General features: G+C 46.9%; 1 protein-coding gene across 1 annotated transcript in view; it reads left to right on the plus strand.

Moving 5' to 3' along the window:
* The window catches only part of LOC139264063 (collagen alpha-6(VI) chain-like), a 151,635-nt gene that overhangs the window by 57,995 nt on the left and 75,567 nt on the right, over window positions 1-18,073 (plus strand). Inside the window, exons 14-19 of the mRNA XM_070880161.1 lie at window positions 2,725-2,778; window positions 12,954-13,025; window positions 13,111-13,137; window positions 13,281-13,325; window positions 15,944-15,997; window positions 17,239-17,301. Coding sequence (XP_070736262.1) covers window positions 2,725-2,778; window positions 12,954-13,025; window positions 13,111-13,137; window positions 13,281-13,325; window positions 15,944-15,997; window positions 17,239-17,301 — 315 coding nt within the window. The remainder of the gene's footprint in view (window positions 1-2,724; window positions 2,779-12,953; window positions 13,026-13,110; window positions 13,138-13,280; window positions 13,326-15,943; window positions 15,998-17,238; window positions 17,302-18,073) is intronic.

The raw sequence follows: 18,073 nt of genomic DNA on the forward strand, positions 1-18,073 counted from the left end.
TGTTTTCTGCATGCTCTTGGCGACAAGACTCTAGGTGCTCAGCGCCCTCCTGGATGCTCTTCCTCCACTTTGGTCGGTCTTGGGCCAGGGATTCCCAACTACCGTTGGGGATGTTGCACTTTATCAAGGAGGCTTTGTGGATGTCCTTGAAACATTTCCTCTGCCCACCTGGGGCTCGCTTGCTGTGTTGGAGCTCCGAGTAGAGCGCTTGCTTAGGGAGTCTCATGTCGGGCATGTGAGCAGTCTTAGATGCGTTTGGAGTGTATGTGCGTAAATGCACGTAGCATGGTAAATAAGGTTGGTGAGCTGTAGCCCAAGTCGTCACATAGGACTATGATATAATGGCAATAACAGATACCTGGCTCAAAGAAAGGGAGGATTGGGAACTTAATATTCCTGGCTACAAGGTATTCAGCAAAGATAGGGAAACTACAACCAGTTGCATACACGTCTTGAAGCCTATTCAAGGCGGAAACAGCCTCCGGAATGGTAGAGAAAGAGGCTTTAGAATGTGTTTATGGGGTTAAAAAAAATGCACCGGTACCTGTTTGGGCTTCGCTTCGAGCTGGAAACCGATCACAAGCCGCTTATATCATTGTTCTCGGAACATAAAATTATCAATATCAACACGTCGTCCCACATCCAGAGGTGGGCGCTGACATTATCTGCCTATGATATGTCATTCACCATACACCAGGCACCGACAACTGCGCTGATGCATTGAGCCGGTTACTGTTGCCCACACTGGAGGTGGAAACGCCAATGTCTGCAGAGCTACTCGTGGTCATGGATGCCTTTGAGAGTGAAGAGTCGCCTGTCACTGCTCAACAAGTTAAGACCTGGACCAGCCAGGATCCGACCCTATTGGTTGTAAAACTTTCTGTTCTTAACGGGCACTGGTCAACCAATTCCAAGGAAATGGGTGATGAAACCAAACAGTACAGCTGTCGCAAAGATGAGCTTTCCATCCAGTCCGACTGTTTACTCTGGGGTAATCGTGTTGTAATGCCCAAGAAAGGCAGGGCGAGATTTGTACGGGAGTTACATAGTACGCATCCCGGTATTGTCATGATGAAAGCCAAGGCCAGATCCCATATTTGGTGACCTGGCATTGACTCGGACTTAGTCATGCGTGCATCAGTGCAGCACTTGCATGCAGTTAAATAATGCCCTAGAGGAAGCTCCACTCAGTCTGTGGTCATGGCCAACCAAACCGTGGTCTAGAATCCACATCGACTTTGCGGGCCCCTTCCTTGGTAAAATGTTTTTTGTGGTGGTGGATGCATACTCCAAATGGATAGAATGTGTGATCGTGTCATCCAGCACTTCCACTGCCACCCTTGAGAACCCGAGAGCCATTTTTGCCACACGTGGTTGCCAGACATCGTTGTCAGCGACAATGGACCGCGTTTCATGAGCCTGGAGTTTCTAGAGTTCATGAAACGCAGCGGCATAAAACATGTGAGGTCAGCCTCGTTCAAACCCACATCCAATGATCAAGCGGAGCGGGCAGTTCAAACCATCAAGCAGAGCCTGAAATGCATAGCTCACGGTTTCTTACAGACACGCTTGTCACACATGCTGCTCAGTTTCAGGACAAGGCCACACAAGCTCACCGGGGTCCCGCCTGCGGAACTATTGATGAAGAGAGGCCTCAAAACCAGGCTCTCTAGTCCATCCCGAACTTAACATCGAAACCTGACGTCACCGCCAGCAGTGGTATCATGACCGCGTCGCAGTGTATGTACTTAACCATGGTCAAGGGCCCAAGTGGCTCCTGGGCAATGTTATGGATAAGGAGGGTAACCGGGTGTATGTGGTTAAGCTCAAGAATGGGAAGATGTGCAGGAAACACATTGAGCAAATCAAGCTAAGACAGACTGACAAACCGGAACAGTTGGAAGAAGACACTGCGAGCTTAGACGACCAACCAACTCACGTCCAGCCATCAGAAGAACCCACTGTGGTCAATGCCTAGCCCCAAGTCGTGAGAGACTCGGAAAGCACTGGGATTGTACTGAGACGGTCAACCAGGAAGCAAAGGACTCCGGATTGTCTGAACTTGTAATATGGACTTGTGCCAGGAATGCGGGGGAATGATGTAATGTATGTACATAAGGTCTGCCCACCACCAGGGGGCACTACCGTCGGACCTCCTCGGGTCACAGGTACACTCTTGCTAGGCCCGGTATATAACCTGAACTTCACCTTTGTATCTTCACTTCTGAAAGCCATTAAAGACTGACCAGGTTACACCTGGTCACTGGCTCACAGTCCGGAGCTCATTGCATCATTTCATACACCACAGTCGCCATGAAAGCTATCAGCAGAGACTGCGATGCACCAATTCTGGGTCCTTCCTAGCTGAATTTCCAGCCTGACCTCCACACTACTGATACAATTGCACCAGTTGTGTGCCACTGAGTGTTTAAGACAATTCGACTGTGGAAGCTATCGCTGGATAGAGTGTTGGAGCGGGAAACCTAGCTCCCTTTCTTTATTTTGTTAACCCGGGGGTGCTGAGGCCAATTGTAGGGCTCCTTCTTTCAGCTTCGCAGGAGCTCAGTTAACACTCTTCACACCAAGGACTCAAACTGTGTCCTTCCTGGCCTCTTGCGCTCACGATTACGCCAGCCAGTTTACTGTAACATTAATAAAACTAATGGTGAAAACTTCCTCACCTACTTTATGCTCGGTGATAATTTACCATTGCTGTTATTTCAGGGGAGCAAAGGCCCAAAAGGAACCGAAGGCTACGGAGGAACAGATGGAAGAGTGGTAAGTTGATGAGCTGAAAACATTTATTGAAAAGAGTGATGTTTAGTACAAAAACTAGAAAGAACGCAACTTGTTTTAAGCAAAAGTGGAAACATTATTGATTGAAAAATATTGGGATCTGAACAAAATAAGCGCATGGGCTCAGAAATGGCACCGACTTGAGGTTGCCGACAATTTGGTACAAATCGGCAAGTCCAACACAGGAAAGAGCCTTGGGGGGAGAGGGGTGGGGATCCGAGGCGGGTGGGGGGGAGACAGAGAATCTCTCACTGGAGCAGTAGAGGATACATTGCAGATCTTGAGTATAAAAGATTAAGAGGGAAAAATTCCAATTTGGGGGCGGTAACATCCTAGAGGCGGGACATTTTGCGGCAAGCGCGGAAGTCCCGCCCCGGTAGCTAAATTCGAGTTAACGCCCCCAAAAGGAAGTGGAGCGCAAAATAACTCGCACCACTTCCTTTCTGGGGCAGTCGTGGAATGGACGGACGGGAGCGGGGTGCAGTGCTACACACTGGGCGCTGCTGCGTAGGAGGGGCTCTCCCTTTCATTAAAGCGAAGGGCCCAAGCTGGAAACTGTGCAGGGATGATTCAGACCTCCATGGACCACTGGGAGCCCGGCACTCAAACAGAGCTGACTGATCGTTGCATGGACCCCGCATTCGAAGCAGGAGAAAGTTGGTAATTTTTTTTTCGATGGCCGACACCTCTCGTTTAAGTAGCACTCTGTGAGCAGCCTGCTGCCCAGTTCACATCCCCTAAAACTGGCGCTGGCATCACCTGGTGTAGCTTCAGGGGGCGATACCCAATATAGGGTCCGGGGCGATAACGAGGCTCTGCGCACAGTGATGACCATCACTGACGCAGCAGAGCTGGCCGCTACGGGTTACTGCTGCCTCTATATTCCCGCTAACAGGAGGTGCAAATGACCCCAATTTCTAAGCCTAAGGGGTGAGCATTAAACACAAAGGACACATCAACATCACAACGAGGTTGGGGGGGGAGGGGGGGGTGGGGGAAGGGCGGGGAAGTTAGAGGATTTTCCAAAGCACTAAACACCTTCAGAACAACATTTTAAAGAAGCAAGGTACATTTAAAGCACTAAGCACTAAACAAAGCAGTACATTGAAAGCACAAAGCACAAAAAGTAATAAGCAATTAATTAATAAAAAGTAGAAGAAACCCTGCACCTAAAGTACCAAGACCAAAGTAATAAGCAAACAATCAATAACAAATAAAAAATAGAAGCCTTACCTTTATGTGAAGGGAAGGTGTTTCTCTGTCAGTCTCTCTCCGTTTCTCTGTCAGTGTCTCTCTTTGTCTCTGTCAGTGACTCTGTGTTTCTGACAGTGAGGGGTGGGGAGAGAGGGGGTGGGGGGAGGACGAGGAAGGAAGTAGAGGGGGGAGGACGAGGAAGGAAGTAGAGGGGGGAGGACGAGGAAGGAAGTAGAGGGTGTGGAGGGGGGAGGGGCTGAACGGGAAGGAGGGGGGGCTGGGAGGGAGGGGGGAAGGTTGAACGGAGGCTGAACGCGGGGGCAGTGGGGGGGGGGGGCGGTGGGATGGGGGGGAGAGGCTGGATGGAGGCTGAACAAATGATTACTGTAATATGCAATTCTGAAAACCTTCAATCTGAATGGCATTTCCTTTGCCGAGCAACAAGAAATCTACATAGTCTGCATTATCTTGTTGCAGTCACGGTATTCTCCTGCACATTAAAGAACGACTTTTCATAGGAGTCTACATGAAGGAAACCTTTGGCAGTAGGAAATAACTGAACCATCGGGTCCAATTTTCACACTGCACCATCTGCCAGAAATTTATCTGGGTTCAAATTAGATTATTCTTGATGTGACCCAAATATTCTGCAGTCTTAACTGTTTCAATGCCAGGTTTGAAGAAATATTTATTCCAAATGCAATTTATCCAACTTCCATTTCAGGAAATCGCCTGACAAAGAAACTTCCACAACTTGAAGTCGCACACAAATATTTCAACTTCCCCCAATGCAAACATGCTGAGAAGCAAGGTTTCTGACTAATAGACACCTACAGGAGTGGAACTCACTGGACCTATAGGGGTCTCCCTCTATCACCTGCACTCTGTAGTATACACACCCCAGGCTCGGATGACTAATGGAATTGGAACCCCGCACCGCCACCCCCCCCCCCCCCAAAAATGTGGATCCATGAATAATCTAGGTTAAGGAAGCCAGTTTCATTGAAGTAAAAATATAGCTAACCAGTTCAGTACAGCTCCACCAATATCCAATGGGTCTCTGCATTCCACTGTTAAGCCCAACACCTGGCCTTAAAAGTATAGGTCAGTACAAGGTCACCATTTTGCGGCTTGGGTCTGCCTGCCTGCTCTTTTAGATATAATTCAAAGACAGACTGGGGGAAATACGCCCTGCTGAGCCATTGCGCATGCACGCACGCTCCAACGCGCATGCGCAATGCTGCCGGCACTCAGAGGAACGCTGATCCCTTGCCCCGCCCCCTGCCGGCTGTGTTAAGCCGGCACGGCCCTAGTTCCGCCCCCCACAACTTTTGATACGCCACGCCGAGGTTCCTGGTCTGGGGAGAATTACAAGGTTAGTTTTCAGCGCGCTTTTTAGTCTAACAAGTCAGCTCATCGCATGGAGCTGCGCCGTTTTCAACTCCACCCGAAACTTGGGCCCTATATAACTAAAGTTCAATGCTCCCTCTAAATTTTTTTTGTGAGTTGTACCTTTAACTTTGCTGCACGCTATCTTAGAGGGAACAGCTTTTGAGCGGCCTTACCGGCACTTTGCCGATTGCTGCGCACACTCGCAGCTTAGAGGAATCATTGCTGATGTCCCTCAGCTCTGATATTATTAAGGCAAAATAAGAATGTAAGAAATAGGAGCAGGAATAGGCCACTTTGCCCTTCGAGCCTGCTCCGCCATTCAATAAGATCATGGCTGATCATGTACTTCAACTCCAGCTTCCCGCACTATTCCCACATCGCTTGGTTCCCTTAGTATCCAAAAACCTATCGATCTCTGTCTTGAATATACTCAACGACTGAGCAGCCACAGCTCTGAGGGGTAGAGAAGTCCAAAGATTCACAACCCTTTGAGGGAAGAAATTTTTCCTCATCTCAGTCCATCCAGGACAAAGCAACCCATCCACTAGTTTAAACATTCACTCCCTGTACCACCGTGATTTTGTAAACCTCGGTATGTCGGTGACTGGTCCCAACTCCGCTGCTGGCTTCAACCCGGCCTCTGAAATTAATTTACCTTGATTGGGCTTGTTGAGCCTGCCGTGCGTTTGCCGGCCAATTAGAGGAAGTGAGTCTGGTGATGTAATTTGATAACGCGTTATCAGCCGGTTTCTTTAAAGGGACCATGGCCAACTTTATTTTGACATTTGTGCTCTCATTATTCTGCAGCATTGAGGTGCTGCAAACACTGACAAATGCTGCACCCAGGCTCTCCTATGACTCACTCCATAAGTAGGGAGGTTCTCTTCTCTTCCCTTGGGCGGAAGAGACCTCCCCAGGAGATCAACACAGCCTGGTTGCACATTGCAGAGGAGGGCACAAGCAGGGATGTGGTCAGGAGGACCTGGGTGCAGTGCTGCATATGTTTCAATGATCTCAGTAGATCACAAAATGTTAGTACAAAGCCACACTCCACCTCATCCTGCTGTGCCACTCATCACATCCCCATCACTCTGCCTTCCCTACCCTACTCATGCACATCCTTACGCACACCAACTTACCTTGCACCTCCACCCATATCTATCTGCATTATCACAGCCCCATCTCACGAGCCACCCCTTACACTCACCGTCATCTTAGTGCAATCATATCTAGTGCAACTAACAACACACAAGGGTACCCACTTGGGTGTTTTATCTAATATTGATATAAAGTTTCTGTTAATATGGTATCAAACATTGAAACCTTTATTTTCAACATTGAGTTCTTGGGCAGATTTGTGTGCACCGTTGGAAGTAGCATAGTGAGAATGGTCAGGCACAACGGTAACCCCTGCAATGCTGGTGAGTGTGAAAGGAATGGCTTGAGCATTGTAGAAATGCTTTATGGTCTTGGTGTGGAGTGGTGGAAACCTGGTGCCTCATGTCGCAGCCAGGGTGTACAGCGTCAAGTGATGTAAATCTGGCCATGTTGAAGCTATCCATGGCCTCCGGACAACAATGTGGTTAGGTGCTGGTGCCCTGTATCCTGTGCAGGATCAGTTGATTGTGGAGAAGGTTAGTGTTGTTGGTGTTGCTGGTGTTGGGGATGATTGAGGTGGGTTTCTGTTAGGACCAAGATGAGATGGTATAAAGGGCACCCATGCTGATGGAATAGATGACGGGTAAAGTAAAGATGATAGAAGCGATCTGTCAATGGTGAGAGCGATAATGAGGTCATACTGGATGGGGACTTGTGTAAAGACTTGCAGCATGGTGAATCTGTTGTGGAAATGCAGTGAGAAAGAGCTTGTGGCTGAGGGAAGATATCTCTAATGTGGGAGCTTTTACTTTACATTTGAAGCTGTCAGCTCAACAGCTGATTCAATGGCTACAGAACTCCCGCCTCAGCTTAACAGACATGATCCCCGAGCAGCGAGAACTTTGTGGGTGAGCACATAAATTCAAAAGGTGAGTTAAAATGTGTTCTTAATCATCTCTCAAAAATGTCATCATTACTTGAATTGAGGACCCCGCCGCTGTGTGTCAGGTCCGCTGGGCACTGACCAACCCGACATTAGGAAAAGGCGCATGGCGATGGTTCACAGTGGGGTCCTGATCCATTGGGGAAAATAACACTTTCCCACCGGACCCTCCGCTGATCACACCCTCTGACCCCCTGGAAAATCCAGCCCAAAGTATTTGTTTAATATCTCCGCCATTTCCGAATTTCACATTATAATTTCTCCTGTCTGCTTGTAAGGGATCCAAATTAACTTTTGCTAGTCCCTCCCTTTTTACATACCTATAGAAGCTTTTGCAATCTGTTTTTATGTCTCTTGCTAGTTTACTCGCCTACTCTACTTTCTCTTTCTTTATCAATTTCTTGGTCCTCCATTGCTGAATTCTAAATTCTTCTCAACCCTCAGGCTTACTGCTCTTTTTGGCAACATTATAAGCCTCTTCCTTTAATCTAATACTATCTTTATAGATAGGGAAGGAGCACTTCGAAGATCTCCTCAATCGAGACACTGCCTCTGACTCGAGTGTTCTCGACTCCATGCCGCAGCATGTGACTGCCACCACCTCAGTGAAGCCCCAACATTGCACGAGGTAGGCAAAGCCATAAAACAGCTCTAGAATAACAAGGCTACGGGTGCGTATGGAATCCCGGCTGAGGCGCTAAAGTATGGTGGAGAGGTGCGGATACATGATCTCATCTCTCTCATCTGGAGGGAGGAGAGCATGCTGGGAGATCTCAGAGATGCAGTGATCGTGACCATCTTTAAAAAAGGGGACAAGTCCGGCTGCGGCAACTACAGAGGAATCTCCCTGTGATCAGCCACTGGGAAAGTTGTCGCTAGCGTTCTCCTCAATCATCTTCTCCCTGTGGCCAAGGAGCTCCTCCCGGAGTCACAGTGCGAATTTCATCCCCCACGGGGCATAACGGACGTGATCTTTGCAGCGTGGCAGCTGCAGGAAAAATGCAGGGCGCAGCGCCAGCCCTTACACATGGCCTTTTTCGATCTTACAAAGGCCTTTGACACTGTCAACCGCGAGGGTCTATGGAGCATCCTCCTTCATTTCAGATGCCCCCAAAAGTACATCACTATCCTCTGCCTGCTCCACAACGACATGCAGGCCATTATCCTTATCAACGGATCCATTACAGGCCCAATCCACGTCTGGACCGGGGTCAAACAGGGCTGCGTCATCGCTCCAATCTTCCTCGCTGCCATGCTCCACCTCAGTCAACAAGCTCCCCGCTGGAGTGGAACTAATCTACAGAACCAGTGGGAAGCTGTTTAACCTTCACCACCTCCAGGCCAGGTCCAAGATCACTCCAGCCTCTGTCGTTGAGCTACAGTATGCGGACGACGCCTGCGACTGCACACGTTCTGAGGCTGAACTCCAGAATATAGTCGATGTATTCACCAAGGCATATGAAAACATGGGCCGTACGCTTAACATCCGTAAGAAAAAGTTCCTCCACCAGCCTGTCCTTGCCGCACAGCGCTGCCCCCCAGTCATCAAGATACACAGCGCGGCCCTCGACAACGTGGACCATTTCCCTTACCTCGGGAGCCTCTTGTCAACAAAAGCAGACATTGATGTGGAGGTTCAATACCACCCCCAGTGCGTCAGTGCAGCCTTTGGCCGCCTGAGGAAAAGAGTGTTCGAAGACCAGGCCCTCAAATGTACCACCAAGCTCATGGTCTACAGGGCTGTAGTAATACCCGCCCTTCTGCATGGATCAGAGGCATGGATGATGTACAGAAGACACCAAGTCACTGGAGATACATCACCAATGATGTCTCTGCAAGATCCTGCAAACAGGTGCACCAACATCAGTGTCCTCGTCCCGGCTAACATCCCCAGCATTGAAGCACTGACCACACTCGATCAGCTTAGCTGGGCAGGCCACATGGTTCGCATTCCAGACACGAGACTCCTTAAGCAAATGCTTTATATGGAGCTCCTTCACGGCAAATAAGCCAGAGGTGGGCAGCGGAAGCGTTACAAGGACACCCTTAAGGCCTCCCTGGTAAAGTGCAACATTACCACTGACACCTGAAAGTCCCTGGCTGAAGACCGCCCTAGGTGGAGAAAGTGCATCCGGGAGGGCGTTGAGCTCTTCAAATCTCAACGCAAAGAGCGTGAAGACATCAAGCGCAGGCAACGGAAGGAGTGTGTGGCTAACCAGTCCCACCCAACTCTTCCCTCGGCGAATGTCTGTCCCACCCGTGACAGAGTCTGTGGTTCTCGTATCGGACTGTTCAGCCACTAAAGAACTCACTTCAGGAGTGGAAGCAAGTCTTCCTCAATTCCGAGGAACTGCCTATGATGATGACTACCTTTAACTTCTGGTTTTAGCCACGGTTGGATCACTTTTCCCGTGGGGTTTTTATTCCTCAAGGGAGTGTATATTCACACATTCGGATATAGCTTTAACTTTTTTCTGTTTTTCCCTGATGTCATCTTGGTCACTAATGCCCTATATCCTCTGTTACTCTCTCTGACCCTTCCTGACACACTCTGCTTATTTTTACCCAAATCGCCTTGAGATTTCTCTTTTGAATTTACACTTTCCTAAATTCTTCCCCCTCCCTCCCACTTTCATTATCTCAAAGCCCTGCCTTCCACCCTAGTTACTTGATTCGCTAGGACACTGGTCCCAGTCCCATTTAAGTGGAGGCCATCTCAATGAAACATCTCCCTCTTTCCCCTGTACTGGTGCTAGTGCCCCATGAATCAAAACCACTGCCTCACACCACTCTGAGCCACGCATTTAAACCTCTAACCTGTTTGTCCGTATGATAATTTGCACGATTATTACTTGTGAGGTTCTGTGTTTTCTGGACCCTAGCTTCTCAAACGCTCTCAGCAGGATTTCTACCTATGTCGTTGGTTCCTACGTTGACCACGAAAACTGGATCCTCGCCCTCCCACTCCAAGTTCTTCTCCAGCTGTGAGGAAATGCCGTTAACCCTGGCAGTGGGTGATAACAGCAAAATAAAACAGAAACAACACTGTTTTTACATACCCTGGAAATGTATACTTTTCTCAAATTTATTTTCACCATCAGGGTAGCACCTAACAAATCTCTCTTTTTTTAGATGGCACCTATTGATGATTCTGCCTTTCCCATTTACACCTCATGTAGACATCTTTTGTTTCTTTACTTGTCCCATTACCATCTCCTTTTATCATAGCTCCTGCTTTCCACTCTTCACAGACCTTCCCTTTTGTTCTTTCCTCCCCTCCCCCCTTTCCCTGCCCCTGCACTTGAAGGCCATCGACCTCAAACATTGGCTGGAATTTTCCGGGGGGGTGGGGAACAGGGGGTTGGGGATGGGAGTCAGTGGGCGCGATCGATGGCGGATCGATGGGAAAGTGTATTTTTTTTACACTGGGTTGGGACCCCACTATTAACCCGCCGCCACACGTTTTTCCCAATGTCCGGTCGGTCAGCGCTGACCCAACAGGAAGCTCATTTTTGCCTTGTTGACAGATAATTAACAGGCTTTATTAACAACTTTTCACTTTAACATGGCCACAAGAACCATGCTGTTCAGGGACCACGGCTGTCAACCTGAGGCGGGAATTCAGTGGCCATTGCTGCAGCTGATTCTTTGACCACTTCACATGTACAGTAAAAGCTCTTACCTGACTGATCTTTACTTTCCTCAGCCACAAGTCATATCTAAGTCCATTTCCAGCACAGATTTTGCAGGCCTTCCACTTTCCACTCTCTAGCCAGTATCACCTCTTTGGAAGAACTCTCTCACCATTGACAAAATGTGTCTCTCATCTGTACTTCATCTGCCATCTATTCCATCAACATGGGTGGCTTTTATACTGTCTCACCTTGGTCCTCAGAATTCGACCACAATCAGCCCAGCACCAGGCACACCAGCAGCATGAACAACAACACCAATCTTCTTCGCAATCACCTGATGCTGCACAGGACACAGGGCATTAGAACCAACCACATTTCTGCCTCGCCATGGCCAGATTTACTTCACATTACGCTGTACACCCTGGCTGCCATGGGGAGGGAAGAGGACCTCCCTGCGTACTGTCACTCAACACCATAAAGCATCCCTACAATGTCCAAGCCATTCCTTTCACACTCATCAGCATTGCGGGGGTACCATTATGCCTGACCATTCACTGCAACTCACTAAACCACTTCCAAAGGTGCACACAAATCTGTCCAATGACACAAAGTGTTGAAAATAAAGGTTTCAATGTTTGACAGCACATTAATAGAAACTTTACATGAACATTGGATAAAACACCCAAGTGGCTACCCTTGTGTGTTGTTAGTTGGTATGATTACACTAGGAAGAGGGTGAGTATGAGGGGTGGCGAGTGAGATGGGGATGTGATAATGTAGATAGATAGAGAGAGAGGGATGGGTGGAGGTACAAGGTAAGTTGGTGTGAGTAAGGATGTCCAGAAGTAGGGTAGGGAAGACAGCGTAATTGGGATGTGATGAGAGGCACAGCAGGATGGGTAAGTGTGGCTTTGTACTAATGTTTCATGATCTAATGAGATAATTGAAACATTTATGCCACTGCACCCAGGTCCTCCTGACCACATCCCTGCTTGTGCCCACTTGCGCATTGTGCAAACAGGCTGTGTTGGTCTCCTGGGGAGGACTATTCTGCCCATGGGAAGGGAAGAGGACCTCCGTGCGCACTGTCACTGTGGAGGGAGTCATCGGAGAGCCTGGGTGCAGCCCTGCACATCTGTACAGTGATTGTCAGTGTTTGCTGCACTTCAATGCTGTCGAACACTGACAGAACAAATGTCAAAATAAAGTTGGCCATGGCCTTTAAGGAAACCGGCTGATGACACATCATGAAATGACGTCACCAGACCCGCTTCCTCTAATTGGCCTGGGAAATGCACTGGGCCGGCTTAACAAGCCCTATCACGAGAAAATCATTTCACAGAGCGGGATGGAGCTGGCAGCAGGGTCAGGACCCGTCACCGATGCTGCCTGTCACAGACCCGCCGAGGTAAATAAAATCGGGACCATTAATCCTGTTTCTCTCACCACAGATGCTGCCTGACATGCTTTGTATTTCCTGCATTTTTTGTTTTTATTTCAGATTTCCAGCATCCACAGTATTTTGTTTTTGTAACATTGGTTTTATACTGTTGTCATTTGTACTTGGCATAAATAATATAGAATTACCAGATGCAGGAACTTTCACATGTTATTATCACCTCACTTATCAGGCAGAATGTAAACTTGGTGCAGTGTTGACAGAGGTAACTAGATTGGTTCAGAAAAACCCTAAATATTTTAATAATTTCATTGGTTTCAGATTTTTCTTGAGTTTTCACTTCTGGAGGGGGCAATTGAAAATGGTTGAGGAAAAGTACAAGATAAAACCTCATGGTATACAGTTAAACTCTAGATGTGTCTGGGAGCACTGTGGTGTTTATATCATCCTATGAGGCCCTTTTAACATCAAGCAAATCATGTTTTGTCTCTCTCAGGGTGACAGGGGACCTCCGGGAGTTACTGGAGCCCGAGGAGCTGAAGGATGCCAAGGTCCCAGAGGCCTGAGGGTTTGTATTTATTGAGTGAACTTCAGTAGCGCTTCATTTGCAAAGTTAAAATTCCATTATTAACCGCAGAATCTTTTCCTTTCAGGGTGCAAGAGGTTATCGAGGAGAGAAGGTAAATATATTTTTAAGCCTGACTAAAATTTTATTACTTCATTCCAAAACCTACATTAATTTTGCTATTTATATTGAAGAATGTGTTGCAGCTGTTGATGGTTTTGGGAACTGTTCACTGATGGCTTAATGTTCCCTTGACAGGGTGAAGCAGCTGTGGATGGTGTTGATGGGATAACTGGAGAGCAGGTACCATAGGATTCAAGCTCAGTGTGGGGATTCTGCTCCTGATTATTCACCACTGCTGGGTTAGATGAATCGTGTGTTTGGACAGTGGCTGTTTATCTGCTCTATGTAACCACAAGAGCAAAACTGAGACTTGAGCCCATAGTCTATGCTGCCTCTGTATTCTTAAATCTTTCTAGAAATCAGAAAGCTTTGCATGATGACATTAAAAAGGTATATTTTGTGATCGGACATGTTTAAACTTTCCCATGTGTTACTTACTGCATTCACCTGGGTCAGTTGGAGGGAAAGACTAGTTTCTAAGTGTTATCACTTTGTTGGCAGTTTTCTGTCCAGTTCCATGGACACCAGTCATCGTCCAGCACATCACTCAAGTGACTGTTCCAAGTATAAACCTAGGCAGTGAGTGTTGGAATTTTATGCTCCCACAGAAGAGCATCGCAGGCAAGTTCGATATTGTCCTAAGCCAACGTCTGCACGTGCACTCTCTAGATGGAGAACGATCGAGACTGATAACTCCAGTTAATTTCCCCACACTCCTAGCAGTAGTTCGACCTAGAGCTCCTTTGAGTGCAGCTTCCCACTGGAACATGTGATCCCTGAATGTACTCCCACATGCCTCTTGGTCATGTTGTACAGTCAATTCTGTCTCACTCATATCCCGTGAGGCTACTCAATTACTCTTCTGTCAGGCAATCATAGATGCCAGCTGAGGCTCAGTGAGTAGGACTTTCGTCTGAGTCAGAAAGTTGTGGCTTCAAGTCCCACTCCAGAGGCTTGACCACATCATCCAGGCTGACTCTTCCAATGCAGTACCAAAGGAGTGCTTGCACTGTTGGAAGTGCCGCCTTTCCGATGAGGCGTTAAACTGAGGCCCCTGTCTGCTCTTTCCGGTGCAAATAAAGAGGTAGGGTCCCTTTCTCTGGGCCAAGAACCGTGGCAATAGGTGGATGCAAAAAATTGGTACCATAATTTGTGGCCCCTATGGGCGCGTATGAGATGCGTACATGATCTTTGGGGCCGCTCAAGTTCTGGGTCCTCGTGCGTGAAGCGCATGCACGCAAACCCGGAACAAGTGATCTATCAAGACGATTCAAGGCATCCGTGGGCAGAGAGTTGGGCTATTTGCCCAACGAAGGCGCGTGAAATTCTAACGCCTGTACCCATCGTAAGAGTTTAGGGCCTAGAAATTCGGGTGTGCCCTGTTTGGGGGGGGGGAGAAGGGGGCGGTGACACTCGCAAGGCTCAGGAGTGTTACATACCGGGCCACATAGCGCTGCCGCATAGGAGGGGCTCATCCCTGAATTAAAGGGAAGGCCCAACCTGCATACTCTGCAGAATAAAAAGGATCCTACCTGGACCACCGGGGAGCGGGGTGCCGTGCGATCAGCTCGGCATCCAAAGCAGCAGTGGTAGGGAAAAAAACCGGACATTTTTTGACCACCACCAGCCCTTAACCTTTCACCCTGCTAGCGGCCGGCCACCTGGTATGTGTCCTCTGGAGCTGTCGCTGTCATTGTCCGGCACAACTTCAGGGGCAATACCCAATTTAGGTGCTGAGGCGCTAACGGGGAGATGCAGGCGGCAATGATGTCATGATCTCTGGGTGCAGGAAATTGGGGCACAACGTCAAAGTGCCGCCACTAAACTCCCGCCAAATTTAGCGGGATTCGTTAGCGGTGCCGCGCCTGGTCACAAAGTCGCTTGCGCCCGTTAGTGCCCCATGAAGGCGCAAATAACCCGAATTTGTTCCCCCCAAAAATCATTAAAATAAAATGTTATCAATATTTATAGATTTAAAAACCCTGCGCAATAAGCTATGTTTATTTTTAGCCCCTTTAAAACATGTAAATGTATTTTTCAAAAAAATTTATGTTTTGTTTTACATATTTAAGTAAATGCCATTTTAATTAATTTTAAATATTTAAAAAAAAAATTATTTTAAGTGTAGATGTATTTTTTGGGGTGAACCCATTCATATTTGTGGGGTTTCTGTACATACAAAATCTCCACAAGCATGAATGGGGATTCCCTTCCGACATTCGTTGGGCTGGCCCACATGATCCCGGGGTGCTTGCGAACCACCTGTGCCCCTCGGATATGCGGGCCTCTACCCGCACGTACGCGGAGAGGCCCAGGATCGAGAATCTCCGTACCTCCCAGATTACCAGGTATGTGGGCATTTTATTTGCAGATCGGAGGCATTTCCCTGTGCGAAGTCTCCGACCGCAAATTCAGGGCCATGATGTTTTACAGTTGATTCTCACTCATATCCTGTGAAGATACTATTCAAAGAGCAGGGGAGTTCTCCCAGTGTCCTAGTCAATATTTATCCACCAATGAATACAATTAAAAATAAATGATCTAGTTATTAACACACTGCTGTTTGTGGGACCTTGACGTGCACAAATTGGTTGCCAGGTTTCCTACATTAGAACGGCGACCACAGTTCAAAAGTACTTAATTGACTGTAAAGTGCTTTGATATGCCCGGAAATCATGAACAGCTTTATATAAATGCAAGTCTTTTTTTCTCTTTTCTTCATTTTTCTGTTTTTTTTTCTTTTGCTTACATATTAAAAAGTATTTGACAAATGAATTCTAAATGTTGTCTTCTTACAGGGAGAGCCTGGAATTTCTGGAGAAGCTGGAGAAAAAGGGATTATTGGAACTACTGTAAAAAAAAATTTTTTTTTGAATTATATGTTAATTTTAGAGTATACACCGCACATAATAAAAATCATGCAGTCCATAATTAAACAACACTAGAGCTAGAATTTGAATATTATTTCATCCCCCACCATTATAAACAAACATCTATTGTACGAACCATTCCAAACCCCTCTGACATACCGAATACATTACCATGAGTGCCTGTTGAAGCTGATGATCACAACATTGCAGAGGGAAGTAGATAAAGGCTCACAGATAAAGAGTAGAAGGAAAGAGAAGCAAAACAGTCCTGATGTGGAACCAGCACAGCATAGGGCTGATGGGCTGAATGGTCCCCACTATCATACAGCACAGAAGGAGGCCATTCAGCCCATTATCGTGCCAAAAAGTTATCCAATTAGTCCCACACCCCTGCTCTTTCCTCATAGCCCTGCAATTTGTTTCCTTTTCAAGAATATATCCTATTCCCTTTTGAACGTTACTATTGATTCTGCTTCCACCACCCCTTCAGGCAGTGCATTCCAGATCATAACAATTTGCTGCGTTTAAAAAAAAAAAAATCTCTATCTCCCTTCCTGTTCTTTTGTCAATTGTGTTAAATCTGTGACCTCTGGTTATGGACCCTCCTGCCAGTGGAAACAGTTTCTCCTTATTTACTCTCTCAAAACCCTTAATTTTGAATACCTCTATTAAATCTCCCCTTAACCTTCTCTCCTCTCAGCTTCTCTAAACTCTGCACATAACTGAAGTCCCTCACCCCTGGTATAATTCTGGTAAATCTCCTCTGAACCCGCTCTAAACCCTGGACATCCTTCCTAAAGTATGCTGTTCAGAATTGGACACTATATGCCAGCTAGGGCCTAAGCAGTGATTTATAAAGGTTTACCATAACTTCCTTGCTTTTGCACTCTAGGCTCCATTTATAAAGCCGATGATCCCGTATGTCTGATAACAGCCTCATCAACATGTCCCGCCACCTTCAAAGTTCTATGTATGTTGGAACTAGTACCCTGTATCCCAATTTCCCTGAGTGCTGATCAGTCATACATAAATAATTTTGTTCATTTTCTAATAATAAGGAGGATATAAACAACATACTCAAAGACCCTTTTAGATATTTGTTTCCAGTAATTCTCAAATATACTTCACCTGATATTTGTTGGCACTGAATTATTGAATGCGACTAGTAGCACCACAGCTTTTAAAGAACCATCTCACTTTAACCTGTTACATTAACCCCTCAGGGAAGTAAAGCCGCAAGAGGATACAAAGGTGATCGTGGAGATCTTGGTCTACCAGGTGACCCTGTAAGTTGAAAAGCATAATTTTACATTACATAGACTTACAAAACCAAACTGACAGCATGATAATTTTATCTGCATGACCATGGCAAGGCAACATTTTAAATCCTTAACATGTTCAGCCCTCAGTAATTAAATACATGCTGGGTTTTGTATTGAGGTGTCTACTTAATGCTCAGTTTGATCCACACAATATTGCGATATCCAAATAAGTTCTGCTCCGGCTCAGTTAGTGAACCCAAACCAACTGTTTAAAATGAATCTATCTGTGTCTCCGTGATCCATTAGTTTGATCTTTCCCTTGATTGATCAGTCTTCCTTGTAAACAAAGTTGGGCACTTCCTGCTGTAATGCCAAATTCCCTCCGTGCCTCAATGTTGTCTGAGGACCACACTGGGACCATAAGGCTGACGTCCAGCTTTATCTGCTGGAAACAGAAGGCAACTGTTAATCAAAGCAACCGAAGTTGGGGAAAAAAGGCAAGTGCCAATAGTGGACAGGAAAGTCAATGCTGGCAATCAATCATTTGATTCATTCTCAGGATGTGGGCATTGCTGGCAAGGTTGACATTTATTTCCCATCCCTAGTTGCCTTTGAGAAGTTCATGTTGGGTCTTGTTCTTCACCCTATGCAGTCTTGTGGTGAAGGTGCTCCCGCAGTGCTGTTGGGTAAGGTGTTCTAGGATTTTGACCCAGAGACAATGAAGGAATGGTGATATATTTCTAAGTCAGGGTGGTGTGTGACTTGGAGGTGATGTTATTCCCATTACTAAGCCATA

This window comes from Pristiophorus japonicus, chromosome 5 (assembly GCF_044704955.1).
Source record: "Pristiophorus japonicus isolate sPriJap1 chromosome 5, sPriJap1.hap1, whole genome shotgun sequence".
Classification (NCBI taxonomy): domain Eukaryota; kingdom Metazoa; phylum Chordata; class Chondrichthyes; family Pristiophoridae; genus Pristiophorus; species Pristiophorus japonicus.